The sequence below is a fragment of the Salvelinus fontinalis genome, chromosome 21 (genome assembly GCF_029448725.1).
Source record: "Salvelinus fontinalis isolate EN_2023a chromosome 21, ASM2944872v1, whole genome shotgun sequence".
NCBI classification, from domain to species: Eukaryota; Metazoa; Chordata; class Actinopteri; order Salmoniformes; family Salmonidae; genus Salvelinus; species Salvelinus fontinalis.
This window is the reverse complement of record NC_074685.1, coordinates 2,563,561-2,582,827: the sequence shown is the minus strand read 5'-3', so window position 1 is coordinate 2,582,827 and position 19,267 is coordinate 2,563,561. Positions and strand designations below refer to the sequence as shown.

General features: G+C 44.4%; 1 protein-coding gene across 1 annotated transcript in view; it reads left to right on the top strand.

Annotated features, from left to right (window-relative positions):
* Window positions 1-19,267, top strand: part of LOC129819113 (low-density lipoprotein receptor-related protein 2-like) — a 90,024-nt gene that overhangs the window by 30,663 nt on the left and 40,094 nt on the right. The window contains exons 19-29 of the mRNA XM_055875681.1: window positions 59-310; window positions 5,378-5,563; window positions 5,661-5,927; window positions 6,115-6,330; window positions 6,419-6,595; window positions 8,517-8,783; window positions 8,938-9,153; window positions 9,358-9,587; window positions 9,802-9,931; window positions 12,118-12,311; window positions 18,495-18,681. Coding sequence (XP_055731656.1) covers window positions 59-310; window positions 5,378-5,563; window positions 5,661-5,927; window positions 6,115-6,330; window positions 6,419-6,595; window positions 8,517-8,783; window positions 8,938-9,153; window positions 9,358-9,587; window positions 9,802-9,931; window positions 12,118-12,311; window positions 18,495-18,681 — 2,322 coding nt within the window. The remainder of the gene's footprint in view (window positions 1-58; window positions 311-5,377; window positions 5,564-5,660; window positions 5,928-6,114; window positions 6,331-6,418; window positions 6,596-8,516; window positions 8,784-8,937; window positions 9,154-9,357; window positions 9,588-9,801; window positions 9,932-12,117; window positions 12,312-18,494; window positions 18,682-19,267) is intronic.

Here is a 19,267-nt window from a genome sequence, read left to right as displayed (position 1 = left end):
CAGAAAACCCTCTTAAGCTTTCTTCATGGTCCCTCTTGTGTGTGTGTGTGTGTCCCAGGTGAGTTCCGGTGTAAGGACAGGAGGAAATGTATTGAGAGGAGGCTGGTTTGTGATGGACGCGCTCATTGCCACGATGGCTCAGATGAGATTGGCTGTCCAACGATGGCTGCTCCAACGTCCCAAACTGCGCCCCTGAAGTGTCGTATGGGTTCTAGACTGTGCAAGGATGGGAGAGAGTGTGTCCTGCACAGCCATGTTTGTGATGGAGAGGTGGACTGTAAGGATGGATCAGATGAACAGAACTGTGGTGGTGAGTCTGATTTCAGTCTGTGGTTCTACTTTGGTCAGTCGGGACGTTTTCTAAATCGACTAAGTGTCTGACGGTGTTCATAAAATGGCATGACGTCCCAAAAATGGGGAGCTGGACAGAACTGCCACCCTTTGCCTTGACAGCTTTGCACACTCTTGGCATTCTCTCAACCAGCTTCATGAGGTAGTCACTTGGAATGCATTTCAATTAACTGGTGTGCCACCTTAAAGTATTTGTGTAATGTCTTTCCTTAATGTGTTTAAGCCAATCCGTTGTGACAATGTAAGGAGGGGTATACAGAAGAGCCCTATTTGGTAATTGACCAAGTCCATGTGTCAAGAACAGCTCAAATAGCAATGAGAAATGACTGTCCATTACTTTAAGACATGGAGGTCAGTCAATTTGGTAAATGTCAATAACTTTTGAAGTGCAAGTGCAGTCGCAAAAACCAAGCGCCATAATGTAACTGGCTCTAATGAGGACCGCCACAGGAATGGACGACCCAGAGTTTCCCCTGCTGCAAAGGATAAGTACATTAGATTTACCAGCCTCAGAAATTGCAGCTCAAATAAATGCTTCACATAGTTCAAGTAAGACACATCTCAACATCAACTGGTCAGGAGACTGCGAATCCGGCCTTCATGGTCGAATTGCTGCAAAGAAACCACTACTAAAGGACACCAATAAGAAAGACTTGCTTGGGCCAAGAAACACGAGCAATGGACATTAGACCGGTGGAAATTTGTCCTTTTGGTCAGAGTCCAAATTGGAGATTTTTGAGTTCCAACTGCTGTGTCTTTGCGAGAACGGATGATCTCCGCATGTGTTTTTCCCACCATGAAGCATGGAGGTGGTGTTACGGTGTGGGGCTGCTTTGCTGGTGACACTGTCTGGGATTTATTTAGAATTCAAGGCATACTTAACCAGCATGGCTACTCCAGCATTCTGCAGCGATACGCCATCCCATCTGGTTTGGGCTTAGTGGGACTATCATTTTGTTTTAACAGGACAATGACCCAACACAACTCCAGGATGTATAAGGGCTATTTTACCAATACAGAGAGTGATTGAGTGCTGCATCAGATGACCTGGCTTCCACAATCCCCCGACCTCAACCAAATTGAGATGGTTTGGGATGAGTTGGACTGCAGAGTGAAGGGAAAGCAGCCAACAAGTGCTCAGCATATGTGGGAACTCCTTCACGACTTGGAAAAGCATTCCAAGTGAAGCTGGTTGAGCGAATGCCAAGTGTGCAAAGCTGTCAAGGCGAAGGGTGGCTATTTGAAATATATCAAATATATTTAGATTTTATCACTATTTTGGTTGCTACATGATTCCATATGTTTCATAGTTTTGATGTCTTCGCTATTATTCTACAACATAGAAAATAGGAAAGATAAAGGACCTTTTGCTTGAGTAGGTGTGCTAACACTTTTGACCGGTAGGGTTTATATATACATCACTTATTACAGGACAACCTTTGGAAATATCCACTATTTTGTGATGTTGCGTTTTGATAGGGATCACAAACAGGATGAGGAACAATTAAAAAAATAATAATGTTTTAATTAAGCCACATGGAAACTGGGATTAACCTATACATGGTTGGTTAGATGAGAATTTATAGAACGCTTCCATTTATATTTTGGAATGGCAGATTTTGATTTGCGTGGTCTGCATCAAGGAAAAAGGAATAAACCACTAAGGTCAATGAATCACGACCTGCCATAGAATATCCGCAGTGAGTGATCATTTTATGTATTTATTTCAGGTATTTAACCAGGTAAGCTAGTTGAGAACATGTTCTCATTTACAACTGCGACCTGGCCAAGATGAAGCAAAGCAGTGCGACAGAAACAAGAGTTACACATGGAATAAACAAGCGTACAGTCAATAACACAATAGGAAAAAAAGAGTATATACAGTGTGTGCAAATGGCATGAGGATGAAGGCAATAAATAGGCCATAGTAGCAAAGTAATTACAATTTAGCAGATTAACACTGGAGTGATAGATGAGCAGATGATGGTCTGTGTGAGTAGTGATACTGGTGTGCAAAAGAGCAGCAAAGTAAATAAAAACAATATGGGGATGAGGTAGGTAGATTGGGTGGGCTATTTACAGATGGACTATGTACAGCTGCAGCGATCGGTTAGCTGCTCAGATAGCTGATGTTTAAAGTTAGTGAGGGAAATCTAAGACTCCAGATTCAGAGGTTTTTGCAATTCGTTCCAGTCGCAGGCAGCAGAGAACTGGAAGGAAAGGCGGCCAAAGAGGTGTTGGCTTTGGGGATGACCAGTGAGATATACCTGCTGGAGCGCGTGCTACGGGTGGGTGTTATCGTGACCAGTGAGCTGAGAAGGCAGAGCTTTACCTAGCATAGACTGATAGATGACCTGGAGCCAGTGGGTCTGGCGACGAATATGTAGCGAGGGCCAGCCGACTAGAGCATACAGGTCGCAGTGGTGGGTGGTATAACGTGCTTTGGTAACAAAACGGATGGCACTGTGATAGACAACATCCAATTTGCTGAGTAGAGTATTGGAAGCTATTTTGTAGATGACTTCGCCGAAGTCGAGGATCGGTAGGACAGTCAGTTTTACTAAGCTAAGTTTGGCGGCGTGAGTGAAGGAGGCTTTTTTTGACTTTCAAATCGTTGATAATTTGACTTTCAAATTGTTGTATTGGTGTGTGGCCAGTGACTTGGAGACCGCCCAGAATTATCTGCACCATTTGAGGAAAATTCAAACTGCATTCTAAGTTCTGTGACCCACTGTCCTATGACAAAATCAAATATTGCTGTTTTAAGCAATTGGTCTTATCATGTTGACAACTTTTATACTAACATCACCAAACTGAGGTCAAACGGATGTGTAATTTGTGTGTAATGTGGTTGAAACGTTGCCTTGTGTAATGTAGTAACGCATACTGTCCACATATTGGAAATTAGCGTAATATACATTTATTAGAAATGGATAAATCATTTTAATTTGGGATGATAGTAAATTATACAAACTCACCGATTTGTTTCATTAATCACATATTTCTAGACCATTTATAACCATTCCAGCCCAGGACCTCAACATCCAGTTTCACCTGCGGTATCATCTGAGACCAGCCTCTCGGACAGCTGATGAAACTGTGTGTTTACAAAACTGAAGAAAGTCTGCTCAAACTCTCAGGGAAGCTCTTCTGCGTGCTTGTCATCCTCACCATGGTCTTGACCTGACTGTAGTTCGACATCGTAACGGACTTCAGTGGGCAAATGCTCACCTTCGATGGCCACTGGCACTCTGGCGAAGTGTGCTTCATGGATTAATCCTGGTTTCAACTGTACCGAGCAGATGTTAGACAGCATAAGGCATCGTGTGTCAACGTTGTGAAGAGTGCCCCATGGTGGGCTTATGGTATGGGCAAGCGTAAGCTATGGCCAAAGAACACAATTGCATTTTATCGATGGCAATTTGAATGCACTGAGATGCCATGAGATCCTGAGGCCCATTCATCTGCCGCCATCACCTCATGTTTCAGCATGATAATGCATGGCCCCATGTCGCAAAGATCTGTACACAATTCCTGGAAGCTGAAAATATCCCCGTTTTTCCATGGCCTGCATACTCACCAGACATGTCACCCGTTGAGCATGTTTGGAATGCTCTGTGTACGACAGCATTTTCCAGTTCCTGCCAATATCCAGTAACTTCTCACAGCCATTGAAGAGGAGTGGGACAATATTCCACAGGCTGCCATCAACAGCCTGATCAACTCTACGTGAAGATGGCAAATGGCAGTCACACCAGATACTGACTGGTTTTCTGATCCACGCCTCTACCTTTTTAAGGTACCTGTGACCAGCTGATGGAAATCTGTATTCCCAGTTGTGAAATCCTGGGAGTGAGGTCTGCACAACGCATCACCGGGGGCAAACTAGCCGCCCTCAGGACACCTCCACCACCCGATGTCACAGGAAGGCCATAAAGATCATCAAGGACAACAACCACCCGAGCCACTGCCTGTTCACCCCGCTATCATCCAGAAGGCGAGGTCAGTACAGGTGCATCAAAGCAGGGACCGAGAGACTGAAAAACAGCTTCGATCTCAAGGCCATCAGACTGTTAAACAGCCACCACTAACATTTAGCGGCCGCTGCAACATACTGACTCAACTCCAGCCACTTTAATAATGGGAATTGATGGAAATTATATAACAATGTACCACTAGCAACTTTAAACAATGCCACTTAATATAATGTTTACATACCCTACATTACTCATCTCATATGTATATGTATATACTGTACTGTATATCATCTACTGCATCTTGCAATCTTATGTAATACATGTACCACTAGCCACTTTAAACTATGCCACTTTATGTTTATACCCTACATTACTCATCTCATATGTATAGACTGTACACTATACCATCTACTGCATCTTGCCTATGCCGTTCTGTACCATCACTCATTCATATATCTTTATGTACATATTCTTTATCCCTTTACACTTATGTGTGTGTATAAGGTAGTAGTTGTGGAATTGTCAGGTTAGAATACTCGTTGGTTATTACTGCATTGTCGGAACTAGAAGCACAAGCATTTCGCTACACTCGCATTAGCATCTGCTAACCATGTGTATGTGACAAATACGATTTGATTTATGTATGTACTGTACTCTATACCATCTACTGCATCTTGCCTATGCTATTTGGCCATCGCTCATTCATATTTTTATGTACATATTCTTAATTCCTTTACACTTGTGTGTGTATAAGGTAGTTGTTGTGAAATTGTTAGATTACTTGTATATTACTGCAGGGTCGGAACTAGAAGCACAAGCATTTCGCTACACTCGCAATAACATCTGCTAACCATGTGTATGTGACAAATAACATTTGATTTGACAGTGTGAAATGTTTACTAGCTAGTATATTAGCAGGTGAGACATGTTACCTGCAATCTAACCCTTTGTGCTGAATTGTTTTGGGGAAACTAACAGTTCATTAGACTTGTTCTGGGTAGAGTGTAAAAGGCTTGTCCATTTATCTTGGTAATACTCTCTCCCTACAGGAACTCCAATTCCCCTTACTACTGCTTATTTGGCTCCAACTACAACCATTCCAGTCTGTACCAGTCCATCAGTGATGTGTCGGGGCTCAACATTGTGCATCTCCCAAACTCAGCTGTGTGACACATTGAGAGACTGCCCTGATGGTTTTGATGAGGAGTCCTGCATTACTAAATGTCCAAACCGAGGTAGATATATTAACGCTTTCTGATATTTGATACTGCTTTGCCACCCAGAAAACCCTCTTAAGCTTTCTTCATGGTCCCTCTTGTGTGTGTGTCCCAGGTGAGTTCCGGTGTAAGGACAGGAGGAAATGTATTGAGAGGAGGCTGGTTTGTGATGGACGCGCTCATTGCCAAGACGGCTCAGATGAGGTTGGCTGTCAAACGATAGCTGCTCCAACATCCCAAACTGCGCCCCTGAAGTGTCGCATGGGTTCTAGACTGTGCAAGGATGGGAGAGAGTGTGTCCTGCACAGCCATGTTTGTGATGGAGAGGTGGACTGTAAGGATGGATCAGATGAACAGGACTGTGAGCTCCTCTGCAAAGCAGGTCAGAAGCTCACCTCTTGATCTGGTGTAATGTGTTTAATCACAATTGGCCAGTTTCAGCACACATCCGTCCATTCAAATCAATGTCATTAGGTCAGTTCCAGTGTGCTAATTGGTTGTTAGCTCAGTTCCAGTGTGCTAATTGGTTGTTAGCTCAGTTCCAGTGTGCTCATTGGTTCCTACCTCAGGTCAGTTCCAGTGTGCTCATGGGAAGAAGTGTATCGACCAGCAGCAGGTTTGTGATGGGAAGGCACAGTGCCAGGACCGTTCTGATGAAATGGACTGCTTCAAGCCCACCAAGAGCTGCAGTCATCGCTGTGACAACAATAGCCGCTGTATCCCAGAAACGTTCCTCTGTGATAGAGAGAGAGACTGTGAGGACGGCTCTGATGAGGAAGGCTGTGGTGAGACACTGCTGACTCACTTGGACAGTTGGTACAGAAGGATGAGGAGAGTCTCTTTAAATGAATCTAATGTAACCTCTCTCCCTAGATTCTAACAAGGCCCTTCCTCCTGTCCTGCCAACTCTGGCTCAGACCTGTACCAGTCCATCAGTGATGTGTCGGGGCTCAACTTTGTGCATCTCCCAAACTCAGCTGTGTGACACATTGAGAGACTGCCCTGATGGTTTTGATGAGGAGTCCTGCATTACTAAATGTCCAAACCGAGGTAGATATACTGACGCTTTCTGATATTTGATACTGCTTTGCCACCCAGAAAACCCCTGAAACCATCTTAACTTCTTTGGGCTGCAAGCCCGAAGCCGGGCACAATATGACAACAGCCACTTCAAGTGCAGTGCGCGAAATTCAAAATATATTTTTTAGAAATATTTAACTTTCACACATTAACAAGTCCAATACAGCATATGAAAGATAAACATCTTGTGAATCCAGACAACATGTCTGATTTTTAAAATGTTTTACAGCGAAAACACCACATATATTTATGTTAGCTCACCACCAAATACAAAAAATGACAGACATTTCATAGCACAGGTAGCATGCACAAAGCCATCCTAACTAACCAAGAACTAACCAAGAAACAACTTCATCAGATGAGTCTTATAACATGTTATACAACAAATCTGTTTTGTTCGAATAATGTGCATATTTGAGGTATAAATCAGTTTTACATTGCAACTACCATCACAGCTACCGTCACAAATGGGACCGAAGCAGCCAGAGTAATTACAGACACCAACGTCAAATACCTAAATACTCATCATAAAACATTTCTGAAAAATTGATGGTGTACAGCAAATTAAAGACAAACATCTTGTGAATCCAGCGAATATTTCCGATTTTAAGTATTTTACAGCAAACACAATATAGCATTATATTAGCTTACTACAATAGCCTACCACACTACCGCATTCATTCAAGGCACGTTAGCGATAGCAATAGGCACGTTAGCGATAGCGAATAAACCAGCAAAAGATATATAATGTTTGACTAACCTTGATAAGCTTCATCAGAGGACAGTCCTATAACATCAGGTTATACATACACTTATGTTTTGTTCGAAAATGTGCATATTTAGAGCTGAAATCAGTGGTTATACATTGTGCTAACGTAGCATCTTTTTCCCACAACGTCCGGATTTTTTTCTGACACTCACATATTCTGACCAAATAACTATTCATAAACAAAACTAAAAAATACATGTTGTATAGGAAATGATAGATACACTAGTTAATGCAATCGCCATGTTAGAATTCTAAAAATAACTTCATTACGATATGCAGTTTACGTTATGACGAGAGCGTGCCCAAAACCTGGCTGCAAACTACTAGTTCACATGTACGACAGATATATGAAATAACATCATAAAACGGGTATCTTTTGACGATCTTCCATCAGAATGTTGTACAAGGGGTCCTTTGTCCAGAACAATCGTTGTTTGGATTTAGAATGTCCTCTTCTCCAGTCAATTAGCACGGAAAGCTAGAAAAGTGGCGCAAAGCTCTCCTTCCTGAACATACGCAGACAAAGCAACACGCCTAACGTCCCGAATAAATTTCAATAATCTAGTAACTATATTGATACAACATACTTTACGATGATATTGTCACATGTATCAAATAAAATCAAAGCCGGAGATATTAGTCGTCCGTAACGACAGCATTTCAGAAGGCAAAACCAAGTCCCTTCACGCGCTCTCCAGAAAACAGGAAACTGGTGACACGTCATACAAAGAGCTTTGATTCGACCCCAGATCAAGTTATAACTCCATTTCTTTTCTCACTGCCTGTCGACATCTAGTGGAAGACGTATGAAGTGCATGTATACTGATATATATCAAGGACATTTATAGGAAGGCCCTAGAACAGAGCATCGATTTCAGATTTTCCACTTCCTGTCAGGAAGTTTGCTGCAAAATGAGTTCTGTTACTCACAGATATAATTCAAACGGTTTTAGAAACTAGAGTGTTTTCTATCCAATAGTAATAATAATATGCATATTGTATGAGCAAGAATTGAGTACGAGGCCGTTTGAAATGGGCACCTTTTATCCAGGCTACTCAATACTGCCGCTGCAGCCCAAACAGGTTAAGCTTTCTTCAAGGTCCCACTTGTGTGTCTCCCAGGTGAGTTCCGGTGTAAGGACAGGAGGAAATGTATTGAGAGGAGGCTGGTTTGTGATGGACGCGCTCATTGCCAAGACGGCTCAGATGAGGTTGGCTGTCAAACGATAGCTGCTCCAACATCCCAAACTGTGCCCCTGAAGTGTCGCATGGGTTCTAGACTGTGCAAGGATGGGAGAGAGTGTGTCCTGCACAGCCATGTTTGTGATGGAGAGGTGGACTGTAAGGATGGATCAGATGAACAGCACTGTGAGCTCCTCTGCAAAGCAGGTCAGAAGCTCACCTCTTGATCTGTAATGTGTTTAATCACAATTGGCCAGTTTCAGCACACATCCATCCATTCATATCAATGTCATTAGGTCAGTTCCAGTGTGCTAATTGGTTGTTAGCTCAGTTCCAGTGTGCTCATTGGTTCCTACCTCAGGTCAGTTCCAGTGTGCTCATGGGAAGAAGTGTATCGACCAGCAGCAGGTTTGTGATGGGAAGGCACAGTGCCAGGACCGTTCTGATGAAATGGACTGCTTCAAGCCCACCAAGAGCTGCAGTCATCGCTGTGACAACAATAGCCGCTGTATCCCAGAAACCTTCCTCTGTGACGGAGAGAGAGACTGTGTGGACGGCTCTGATGAGGAAGACTGTGGTATGAGCCTGATCTCTAAAAAACGTTTCCATTGTAATGGGTGTTTAGAACCCATTTCCACCGATGTGGTTCCACGTTGATTAGAACCCATTTCCACTGACGCGTTTCTGTTTCATAACCCATTTCCACCTTGATCAGAACCCGTTTCTACTTCGTTTTTGCAATCATTGCTCTCCTCTGCTTCTGCCATCTCTCTCCTCCCAGTGGCAAAGCCTTGTGGCCAGCAGCAGTATCAGTGCATTAATGGTCAGTGTGTGTCTGAGGCTTTCCGTTGTGACGGCCATGCAGACTGCGGAGACCATTCTGACGAGGCGGGCTGTGCCAAACCCCCCCACTGTCCCCCGGAGCGCCGCTGCCCAAACAGCCATGAATGTCTGGTGGAGGAATGGCTGTGTGATGGGGAGCAGGACTGCCAGGACGGTTCAGACGAGAGGGTGAGGACCCCGCCTAATATTAACCTTCACTTTAAAAAGATTGTGCAAAACATTTATATACTTACCCACAGCCAGATGAACTCATGGATACCACTTTTAAGGAAGTCCAAGGTAGTTTTGGAAACCAATACAAACTAGCATGCTAGGTTAATTGCCATAATCTCGCACAATCCTTTTATCTTAACCCCATCTCTAAAATCTGTGTAAATTTCAGAACTGTAAGGTGTCTCCAGTGACGTGTGGGGAGTTCCAGTGGAGCTGTGGCTCTAGGAGCCAGTGTATCCCTTCGACCTGGAGGTGTGATGGACAGAAGGACTGTGAGGACTACAGTGACGAGGCCGGATGTGAGCTTACAGTGTTATGGTTACATTTGTAGTTGGCCAGTTGAAGTGCTCCAACCAGCTGTGGTAGTGGGGAGAGTGTGGACCAGTCTGTTGTACTGTAGTTGGCCAGGTGAAGTGCTCCAACCAGCTGTGGTAGTGGGGAGAGTGTGGACTAGTCTGTTGTACTGTAGTTGGCCAGGTGAAGTGCTCCAACCAGCTGTGGTAGTGGGGAGAGTGTGGACCAGTCTGTTTTACTGTAGGTGGCCAGGTGAAGTGCTCCAACCAGCTGTGGTAGTGGGGAGAGTGGACTAGTCTGTTGTTTTACTGTAGTTGGCCGGGTGAAGTGCTCCAACCAGCTGTGGTAGTGGGCAGAGTGTGGACCAGTCTGTTGTTGTACTGTAGTTGGCCAGGTGAAGTGCTCCAACCAGCTGTGGTAGTGGGCAGAGTGTGGACTAGTCTGTTGTACTGTAGTTGGCCAGGTGAAGTGCTCCAACCAGCTGTGGTAGTGGGGAGAGTGGACTAGTCTGTTGTTGTACTGTAGTTGGCCAGGTGAAGTGCTCCAACCAGCTGTGGTAGTGGGGAGAGTGTGGACCAGTCTGTTGTTTTACTGTGGTTGGCCAGGTGAAGTGCTCCAACCAGCTGTGGTAGTGGGGAGAGTGGACTAGTCTGTTGTACTGTAGTTGGCCAGGTGAAGTGCTCCAACCAGCTGTGGTAGTGGGGAGAGTGTGGACCAGTCTGTTGTTTTACTGTGGTTGGCCAGGTGAAGTGCTCCAACCAGCTGTGGTAGTGGGGAGAGTGTGGACCAGTCTGTTGTTGTACTGTAGTTGGCCAGGTGAAGTGCTCCAACCAGCTGTGGTAGTGGGGAGAGTGTGGACTAGTCTGTTGTACTGTAGTTGGCCAGGTGAAGTGCTCCAACCAGCTGTGGTAGTGGGGAGAGTGGACTAGTCTGTTGTACTGTAGTTGGCCAGGTGAAGTGCTCCAACCAGCTGTGGTAGTGGGCAGAGTGTGGACTAGTCTGTTTTACTGTGGTTGGCCAGGTGAAGTGCTCCAACCAGCTGTGGTAGTGGGGAGAGTGTGGACCAGTCTGTTGTACTGTGGTTGGCCAGGTGAAGTGCTCCAACCAGCTGTGGTAGTGGGGAGAGTGGACTAGTCTGTTTTACTGTGGTTGGCCAGGTGAAGTGCTCCAACCAGCTGTGGTAGTGGGGAGAGTGGACTAGTCTGTTTTACTGTGGTTGGCCAGGTGAAGTGCTCCAACCAGCTGTGGTAGTGGGGAGAGTGGACTAGTCTGTTTTACTGTGGTTGGCCAGGTGAAGTGCTCCAACCAGCTGTGGTAGTGGGGAGAGTGTGGACCAGTCTGTTGTTTTACTGTAGTTGGCCCGGGTGAAGTGCTCCAACCAGCTGTGGTAGTGGGGAGAGTGGACTAGTCTGTTTTACTGTGGTTGGCCCGGGTGAAGTGCTCCAACCAGCTGTGGTAGTGGGGAGAGTGGACTAGTCTGTTTTACTGTGGTTGGCCAGGTGAAGTGCTCCAACCAGCTGTGGTAGTGGGGAGAGTGTGGACCAGTCTGTTGTTTTACTGTAGTTGGCCAGGTGAAGTGCTCCAACCAGCTGTGGTAGTGGGCAGAGTGTGGACCAGTCTGTTGTTTTACTGTAGGTGGCCAGGTGAAGTGCTCCAACCAGCTGTGGTAGTGGGGAGAGTGGACCAGTCTGTTGTACTGTAGTTGGCCAGTTGAAGTGCTCCAACCAGCTGTGGTAGTGGGGAGAGTGGACTAGTCTGTTTTACTGTAGGTGGCCAGGTGAAGTGCTCCAACCAGCTGTGGTAGTGGGGAGAGTGGACCAGTCTGTTGTACTGTAGTTGGCCAGGTGAAGTGCTCCAACCAGCTGTGGTAGTGGGGAGAGTGGACTAGTCTGTTTTACTGTAGTTGGCCGGGTGAAGTGCTCCAACCAGCTGTGGTAGTGGGCAGAGTGTGGACTAGTCTGTTGTTTTACTGTAGGTGGCCAGGTGAAGTGCTCCAACCAGCTGTGGTAGTGGGCAGAGTGTGGACTAGTCTGTTGTTTTACTGTAGGTGGCCAGGTGAAGTGCTCCAACCAGCTGTGGTAGTGGGCAGAGTGTGGACTAGTCTGTTGTTTTACTGTAGGTGGCCAGGTGAAGTGCTCCAACCAGCTGTGGTAGTGGGCAGAGTGTGGACTAGTCTGTTGTTTTACTGTAGGTGGCCAGGTGAAGTGCTCCAACCAGCTTTACCAGTGTGGTAGTGGAGAGTGTGTGGACCATTCTCTGCTGTGTGACCACATCATCAACTGTCCTGATGGATCTGACGAGGGGCACGGCTGTTCCACCAACAACTGCTCCAGCCCTGGGACCCCCCAATGTGACCAGCACTGTGTCAGCACCCCTTACGGACCGGTTAGTACCCCAATCCACATACCCCAACCCAGGGTTTTCAAAACCCGGTCCTGCATAACATTACATTTAATAACACTTTTCACAACACATTGTGTACCCTCACGACACACTACTACCACATCTATAAAACAAAATCCATGTTACGTGTTAGTATGTGTGTGCCTGTGACCCTTAAAGTCCCCGCTGTTCCATAAGGTTTATTTGTATCTGTTTAAAATCTGATTCTACTGCTTGCATCAGTTACTTGATGTGGAATAGAGTTCCATGTAGTCATGGCTCTATGTAGTACTGTGCGCCTCCCATAGTCTGTTCTGGACTTGGGGATTGTGAAGAGACCTCTGGTGGCATGCCTTGTAGAGTATGCATGGCTGTCTGAGCTGTGTGCTAGTTTTTTTAAACAGACACCTTGGTGCATTTAGCATGTCAACACGTCTTACAAAAACAGGTAGTGATGAAGTAAAGCTCTCCTCTACTTTGAGCCATGAGCAATTGACACTGGCTATTATTGTTAGCTCTGTGTACATTTAAGGGGCCAGCCGTGCTGCCCTGTTCTGAGCCCATTGTAATTTGACAGTTTTCCACATGACTGGGCAGTAGTCCAGGTGAGACAAATCTAGGTCCTGTAGTACCTGCCTTGGTGATAGAGTTAAGGCATAGCAGTGCTTTATTATGGACAGACCTCTCCCCATCGTAGCTACTGTTGTATCAATATGTTTTGAAAAATACAGTTTACAATAGTTTGACTCCAAGCAGTTTAGTCACCTTAACTTGCTTTTAGTTTTTGAAATATTTTGGACTAACTTATTTCTTGCCACCCATTCTGAAACTATCTGCAGCTCTAAGTGTTGCAGAGATTTCAGTAGCTGACGTGTATGGTGTGGAGTCCTCCACATACACACTGGCTTTACGCAGAGGCTGAAGAAATGTGGCATGCCACCTAAAACCCTCAAACCTTTACAGATGCACAATTGAGAGTATCCTGTCGGGCTGTATCACCACCTGATATGACAACTGCTCCGCCCACAACCGCAAGGCTCTTCAGAGGGTGGTGTGGTCTGCACAACGCATCACCGGGGGCAAACTACCTTCACTTCACACAGTGTGTATATGTTTCAAGTCACAGTATTTCCTCTATTGTCAACGCCATCACAAAATAAGAAAATGTGACTCACCACCTGGATTCGGTCTTATGTAGCAATGTGAACTTGTTTGGGAAAGTAATTCTGCTTTGAAAGTTAAACTCAACTTGTAAACTCACTTTTGAGTAAATGGCCTTTGAATGTTTTGGTATCTAGTGAAGAGCTCGTTGTCTCCACCCATTCAACATCGTTCACATCCTCTTAAGCTTTAGCCCCACCCATTCCGTTTTGCTCTTGGAGCGCACATTTGACGCTCTGGCCGATTTTTGTTTACCTCTGGATAACAAACAGCCTAAACCGCTCTGCTGGCAACAATTTCATTACGCTTTTTTGCAGACGTTTACTGACCGCGGCCATATTCAATGGGTGCTGTAGAAATGTCACAACGTTAGCTAACGAGGCAGCCAGCTAACATTAGTTAGTTAAAAAACAATGAACAAAGTGGCAACAATGCCACAGTGCTGGGAGCTAACCAACCAGGTCCAATGTTAGCTAGCTAACATTAGGCTCTAACTAGAAAAGCAAACGGCTCTGGGAAACAAGTAATGCTAGCTAACAGTCCACTTTATCTTGAAATGAAACCACTTTCTCAGAATTAGAAAACGTGTATCTGAATGTAGCTAGCTATCTTACCTGTATACATCAACATGCATCATGGACGCGTCACCCAATCAAGAATGCAATACCACGGCTCCCCTTTGAAGATGTAGTCTGAAGACGGGTGTTTTCTTCGTCTCCTTAGCTATCATACTCTAATTCCACTGATTTCAACTTAAACCTTAAAAAATGGAGAGAAACACTTATGCAGCTCCACTACTTAAAAAAAAAAAGCTGCATTTGATTACCAACAGTCTGACGAGCTCAAATAGACAGTCTTCAATATGGCAGACCAATCTGAACGCCACTCTTGGCATGTCCAGCCCACTCATCTCAGCCAATCATGGCTAATGGGAAGGTTGCTAGGGTTTTGTGGCTTAACCTTTCCAGGACACATGTTCTGCTAGTGGAACCCCCGACAACATTCCGCTGAAAAGGCAGCGCGGGAAATTAAAAAATGTTTTTTTTAAATATGTAGCTTTCACACTAACAAGTCCAATACAGCAAATGAAAGAAACGTCTTGTTAATCTACCCATCGTGTCCGAATTTAAAAATGCTTTACAGCAAACACAACATGATTATGTTAGATCACCAAGTTCAATAAACACACAGCCATTTTCCCAGCCAAAGATAGGAGTCACAGAATCAGAGTTAATCACTAACCTTTGATCATCAGATGATACTCATAGGACATTATATTACACAATACATGTATTTTTTCTTCGATAATGTGCATATTTATATCCAAAAATCTTAGTTTACATTGGCGCCATGTTCATAAATGCCTCCAAAATATCCGGAGAAATTGCAGAGAGCCACATCTAATAACAGAAATACTCATCATACACTTTGATGAAAGATACATGTTTTACATAGAATTAAAGATACACTTGTTCTTAATGCAACCCCGGTGTCAGAGTTCAAAAAAGAATTATGGAAAAAGCACACCATGCAATCTGAGACCGCACTCAGATAAAACAACATTTCTCCGCCATGTTGGAGTCAACAGAAATACGAAATTACTTCATAAATATTCCCTTAGATAATCTTCATCAGAATGCACTCCCAGGAATCCTAGTTCGATGAATTGTTTTGTTCGATAATGTCAATTATTTGTCCAAGTAGCTACTTTTGCTAGCGTGTTTAGTACACATATCCAAATGCTTGTGCAAGTCACGCATAACGTCGGACAAACTTCAAAAAGTTATCACAGGTCGAATAAACTTGTCAAACTAAGTAGAGAATCAATCTTCAGGATGTTATCTATATCCAATAACGTTCCAACCGGAGCATTCCTTCGTGTCTGTAGAAGTAATGGTACGCAAGGCGTCATCATGTGGAATACGCGTAACCAGGAACTGGCAATCTGCCAGACCACTGACTGAAACACCTCCCATCCGGTCCCACATCACAGTATAAACGTCATTCAACGTTCTACAGACTGTTGACATCTAGTGGAAGGCGTAGGAAGTGCAAACAAATCCATATCTTCCTGGGATTTGAATAGGCAATGAGTTGAAAAACACCAGTCTCAGAATTCCCACTTCCTGTTTGGAAGTTTGCCTGCCATATGAGTTCTGTTATACTCAGACATAATTCAAACAGTTTAAGAAACTTCAGAGTTTTCTATCCAATAGTAATAATAATATACATATTAGCATCTGGGACAGAGTAGGAGGCGGTTCAGTTTGGGCACGCTATTCATCCAAAGTGAAAATGCTGCCCCCTATCCCTAAAGTTAACCAACAAGGCTCCTAATTTAACCATTTTAATCGTATGAAAGTTCATGTTCAAACACAATTACTTCCCAAAAATATTTGTTCAAATATCTCTCCTGTGAAGTCATGATGTAACATACGCCTAGTTTCCTGAATCGGGTCACAAATTATATTTTTAGATCGCCTCTGACCAGTCCCCACATTCTACGGCAAAAATATTGTGACAGTATTCGCTTTAGAACGTGTTAGTTTCGGCAAGCAAATGTCTAACAAAGGCACATTCCTGTGTGAATTTGGAGAGGGAGATGGCTGAAAGTTCTTGTACTTAATTTACATCAGGGTGTTAGCTGTCACCCCCCCCCCCCCCCCCCCCCCCCCCACCACCACCACCAGTTCCCTTCTACCCCCTCTGCGACTGAAAGAGGGTCTGGCTGAAGTTATTTATTGCCAAGCTGATCTGACCTATTGGGATCCTTCCAGGACAGTCATGACTAGTCACCTTGCCGTGGTTAAATGCGGTGGTTCGCACGTTCAGTTTTGTGCAACTGCTGCCATCTATCCAGTTTCTGGACTGGGTAGGTTTTAATAGTGAGTGGGAACATCCCCTATACACTTCCTGATGAACTCAGTCAGTATAAATATCAATGTTATTCTGAGGCAACCCGGAACATATCCCAGTCCGCTTGATCAAAACAATATTGAAGCTTGGATTCCGATTGGTCAGACCAGGGTTGAATTGACCTGCAAGACCACTTACTTCCTGTTTTGAGTTTCTGCCTATAGGAAGGGAGAATCAGAATGGAGTTTTGATCTGACTTGCCGAAAGGAGGGCAGGGGAGGGCCTTGCAGGCATACCAGAAGGGAGAGTGATAGTGGTCGATAGTTTTTGAAGAGCGAGTACTACAGGCAATGTGTTAGAACTTTGGTAGCAGTTTCCTCATAACTGCTTTTTTAGACTGGCTAGCTGCTATAAGTATGGCCTCAGGATATGTGGTTTCCAGTTTATACAAAGTGTAGTTAATTGAGGGCTGTCGTATCTGCTCGAGGGAGAATAAATACACTGCTGTGATTATAACGGAAGAGAATTCTCTTGATGGTATACGGTCGGCATTTGATTCTAGGTCGGGTGAACAAAAGGACTCACACCATGAGTAGTTAATCATGAAACACACATCACCATCTTTCATCTTCCCAGAGTTCTATATTCCTGTCTGCGATGTATTGAGGACTTTTTTGTGTCAAATGCAGCATCTGGTTGCTTCTAATTACATACCACAGACCAGAAAATATTCTTTGTCATAGGAATCAATACAACAGGTTTTGTATGACCTCTTACACACAATATTAGGCCCAGCCTTTGGAACTTTGGTTTTCCTATATATAGCTACCATATTGTGATCACTACATCCAATGGATTTGGATACTGCTTTAATGCATTAAAGCAGATATCTGAAGCATTAGTGAAGATGTGATCAATACATGTTGATTTCATTCCTGTGCTGTATCTCCCCTGGTAGGTTTACTGAACCTGAACCAGGTTGCAGGCACTATTGTGAAGCTTTTTCTTGAGTTGGCAGCTTAATGAAAGCCAGTCAATATTTAGGTCACCCAGAAAATACACCTGTGATAACATCAAGCATTTTACATGTTATCCAGATACTGGCTGATAACACTTGGTCTATAGCAGCTTCCCACCAGAATGGTCTTTAGGTGATGCAGGTAAACAAGTAGCCTTATTACTTCAACAGTATTTAACATGAGATCCTCAACTTTATAGGAATGTGGTTCTCAATATAGACCGCAACACTGCCCCGTTGGCATTTGTCTTTTCGGTAGATGTTATAACCATGTATTGCTACCACTATCATCAACGGTATTATCTAAGTGAGTTTCAGATGGTCAGAATATGAATCATCTGTTGCTAGCAAGTTACCAATTTCATGAACCTTGTTTCTTAGGCTACATATGTTAATGTGGGCTATTTATGAGCTGGGCTTAAGTCAATGTAGAGTATCTTCCGTTTCTAGAAGGTGTCAAAGTGATCTATGAAAGTTATTCCAACAGAGCGACAGGAATATTTTAGCCAGGTGTGTAATGCCTGTAGCCTGCTGAATCTTTCACACCCGCAGCTCAACGATGACCCCAGCTACACGCCCTAGACCATGCCACACAACACTCCTTAACCCTAGCCACATGCCCTAGACCATGCCACACAACACGCCTTAAACCTAGCCACATGCCCTAGACCATGCCACACAACATGCCTTAACCCTAGCCACATGCCCTAGACCATGCCACACAACACGCCTTAAACCTAGCCACATGCCCTAGACCATGCCACACAACACGCCTTAAACCTAGCCACATGCCCTAGACCATGTCACACAACATGCCTTAACCCTAGCCACATGCCCTAGACCATGTCACACAACATGCCTTAACCCTAGCCACACGCCCTAGACCATGCCACACAACACGCCTTAAACCTAGCCACATGCCCTAGACCATGCCACACAACATGCCTTAAACCTAGCCACATGCCCTAGACTATGCCACACAACATGCCTTAACCCTAGCCACATGCCCTAGACCATGCCACACAACACGCCTTAACCCTAGCCACATGCCCTAGACCATGCCACAAGCCCATGGACCGGTGAGTTAAAACAAACCCCAATGTGTTGGCCTACAGAAGTGTGGCTGTGACATGTGGTCCTGTCTCCTACAGAGGTGCATCTGTGCTGCAGGCTTCCGGCTCCAGGCTAATGGTCTGTCCTGTGTGGATGTTGACGAGTGTAACGAGGTCCTACCACCAGTCTGCAGCCACACCTGCCTTAACACCCGCAGCTCCTTCCTGTGTCGCTGTCACCATGGATATCTGCTGGAACCAAATGGTCGCAGCTGCAAGACCCAAGGTACTCCAAATGTGTCTTTGCTTGAATATTTAATACATATTGTTTAAAGGGAAATATTTGCTTTTGTCTGAAGCCAGAAAAGACAGGAAATGCAAATGCTATTTTGACCTATGCAGAAACTAGTCTTTTCAGCATAAGTGGCTTAACTACTGCTAGAGTGAAGCGTCATTCATCTACTGTACCTCCACAACAGATGTACTCCCATTGGATGGGTTGATTAGGATTCAAACCTTCTCAAACAGCCTAATTCATACTCTTAGAGTAGGTTTACCACATTAATGTACCTGGTCATGTAAACATATTTTTTCATGTAAGACATCATTCCACTCACTTAAACATTATGGGGAGGTTTTCCTAGACACATTAAGCCTAGTCTTAGACTAAAAAGCAAGATCAATGGAAAATATCCAGCCAAAATAATTTCTAGTCTGGGACTAGGTGAAATCTGTCTGCGAAACCAGTCCTTAACTTCTACTTGCACACAATCCCGGATCCGGGTGCACCCCCATCAGTATAAAAGCTGACTAGCATAGCCTAGCATAGCGTCACAAGTAAATACTAGCATCTAAATATCATGAAATCACAA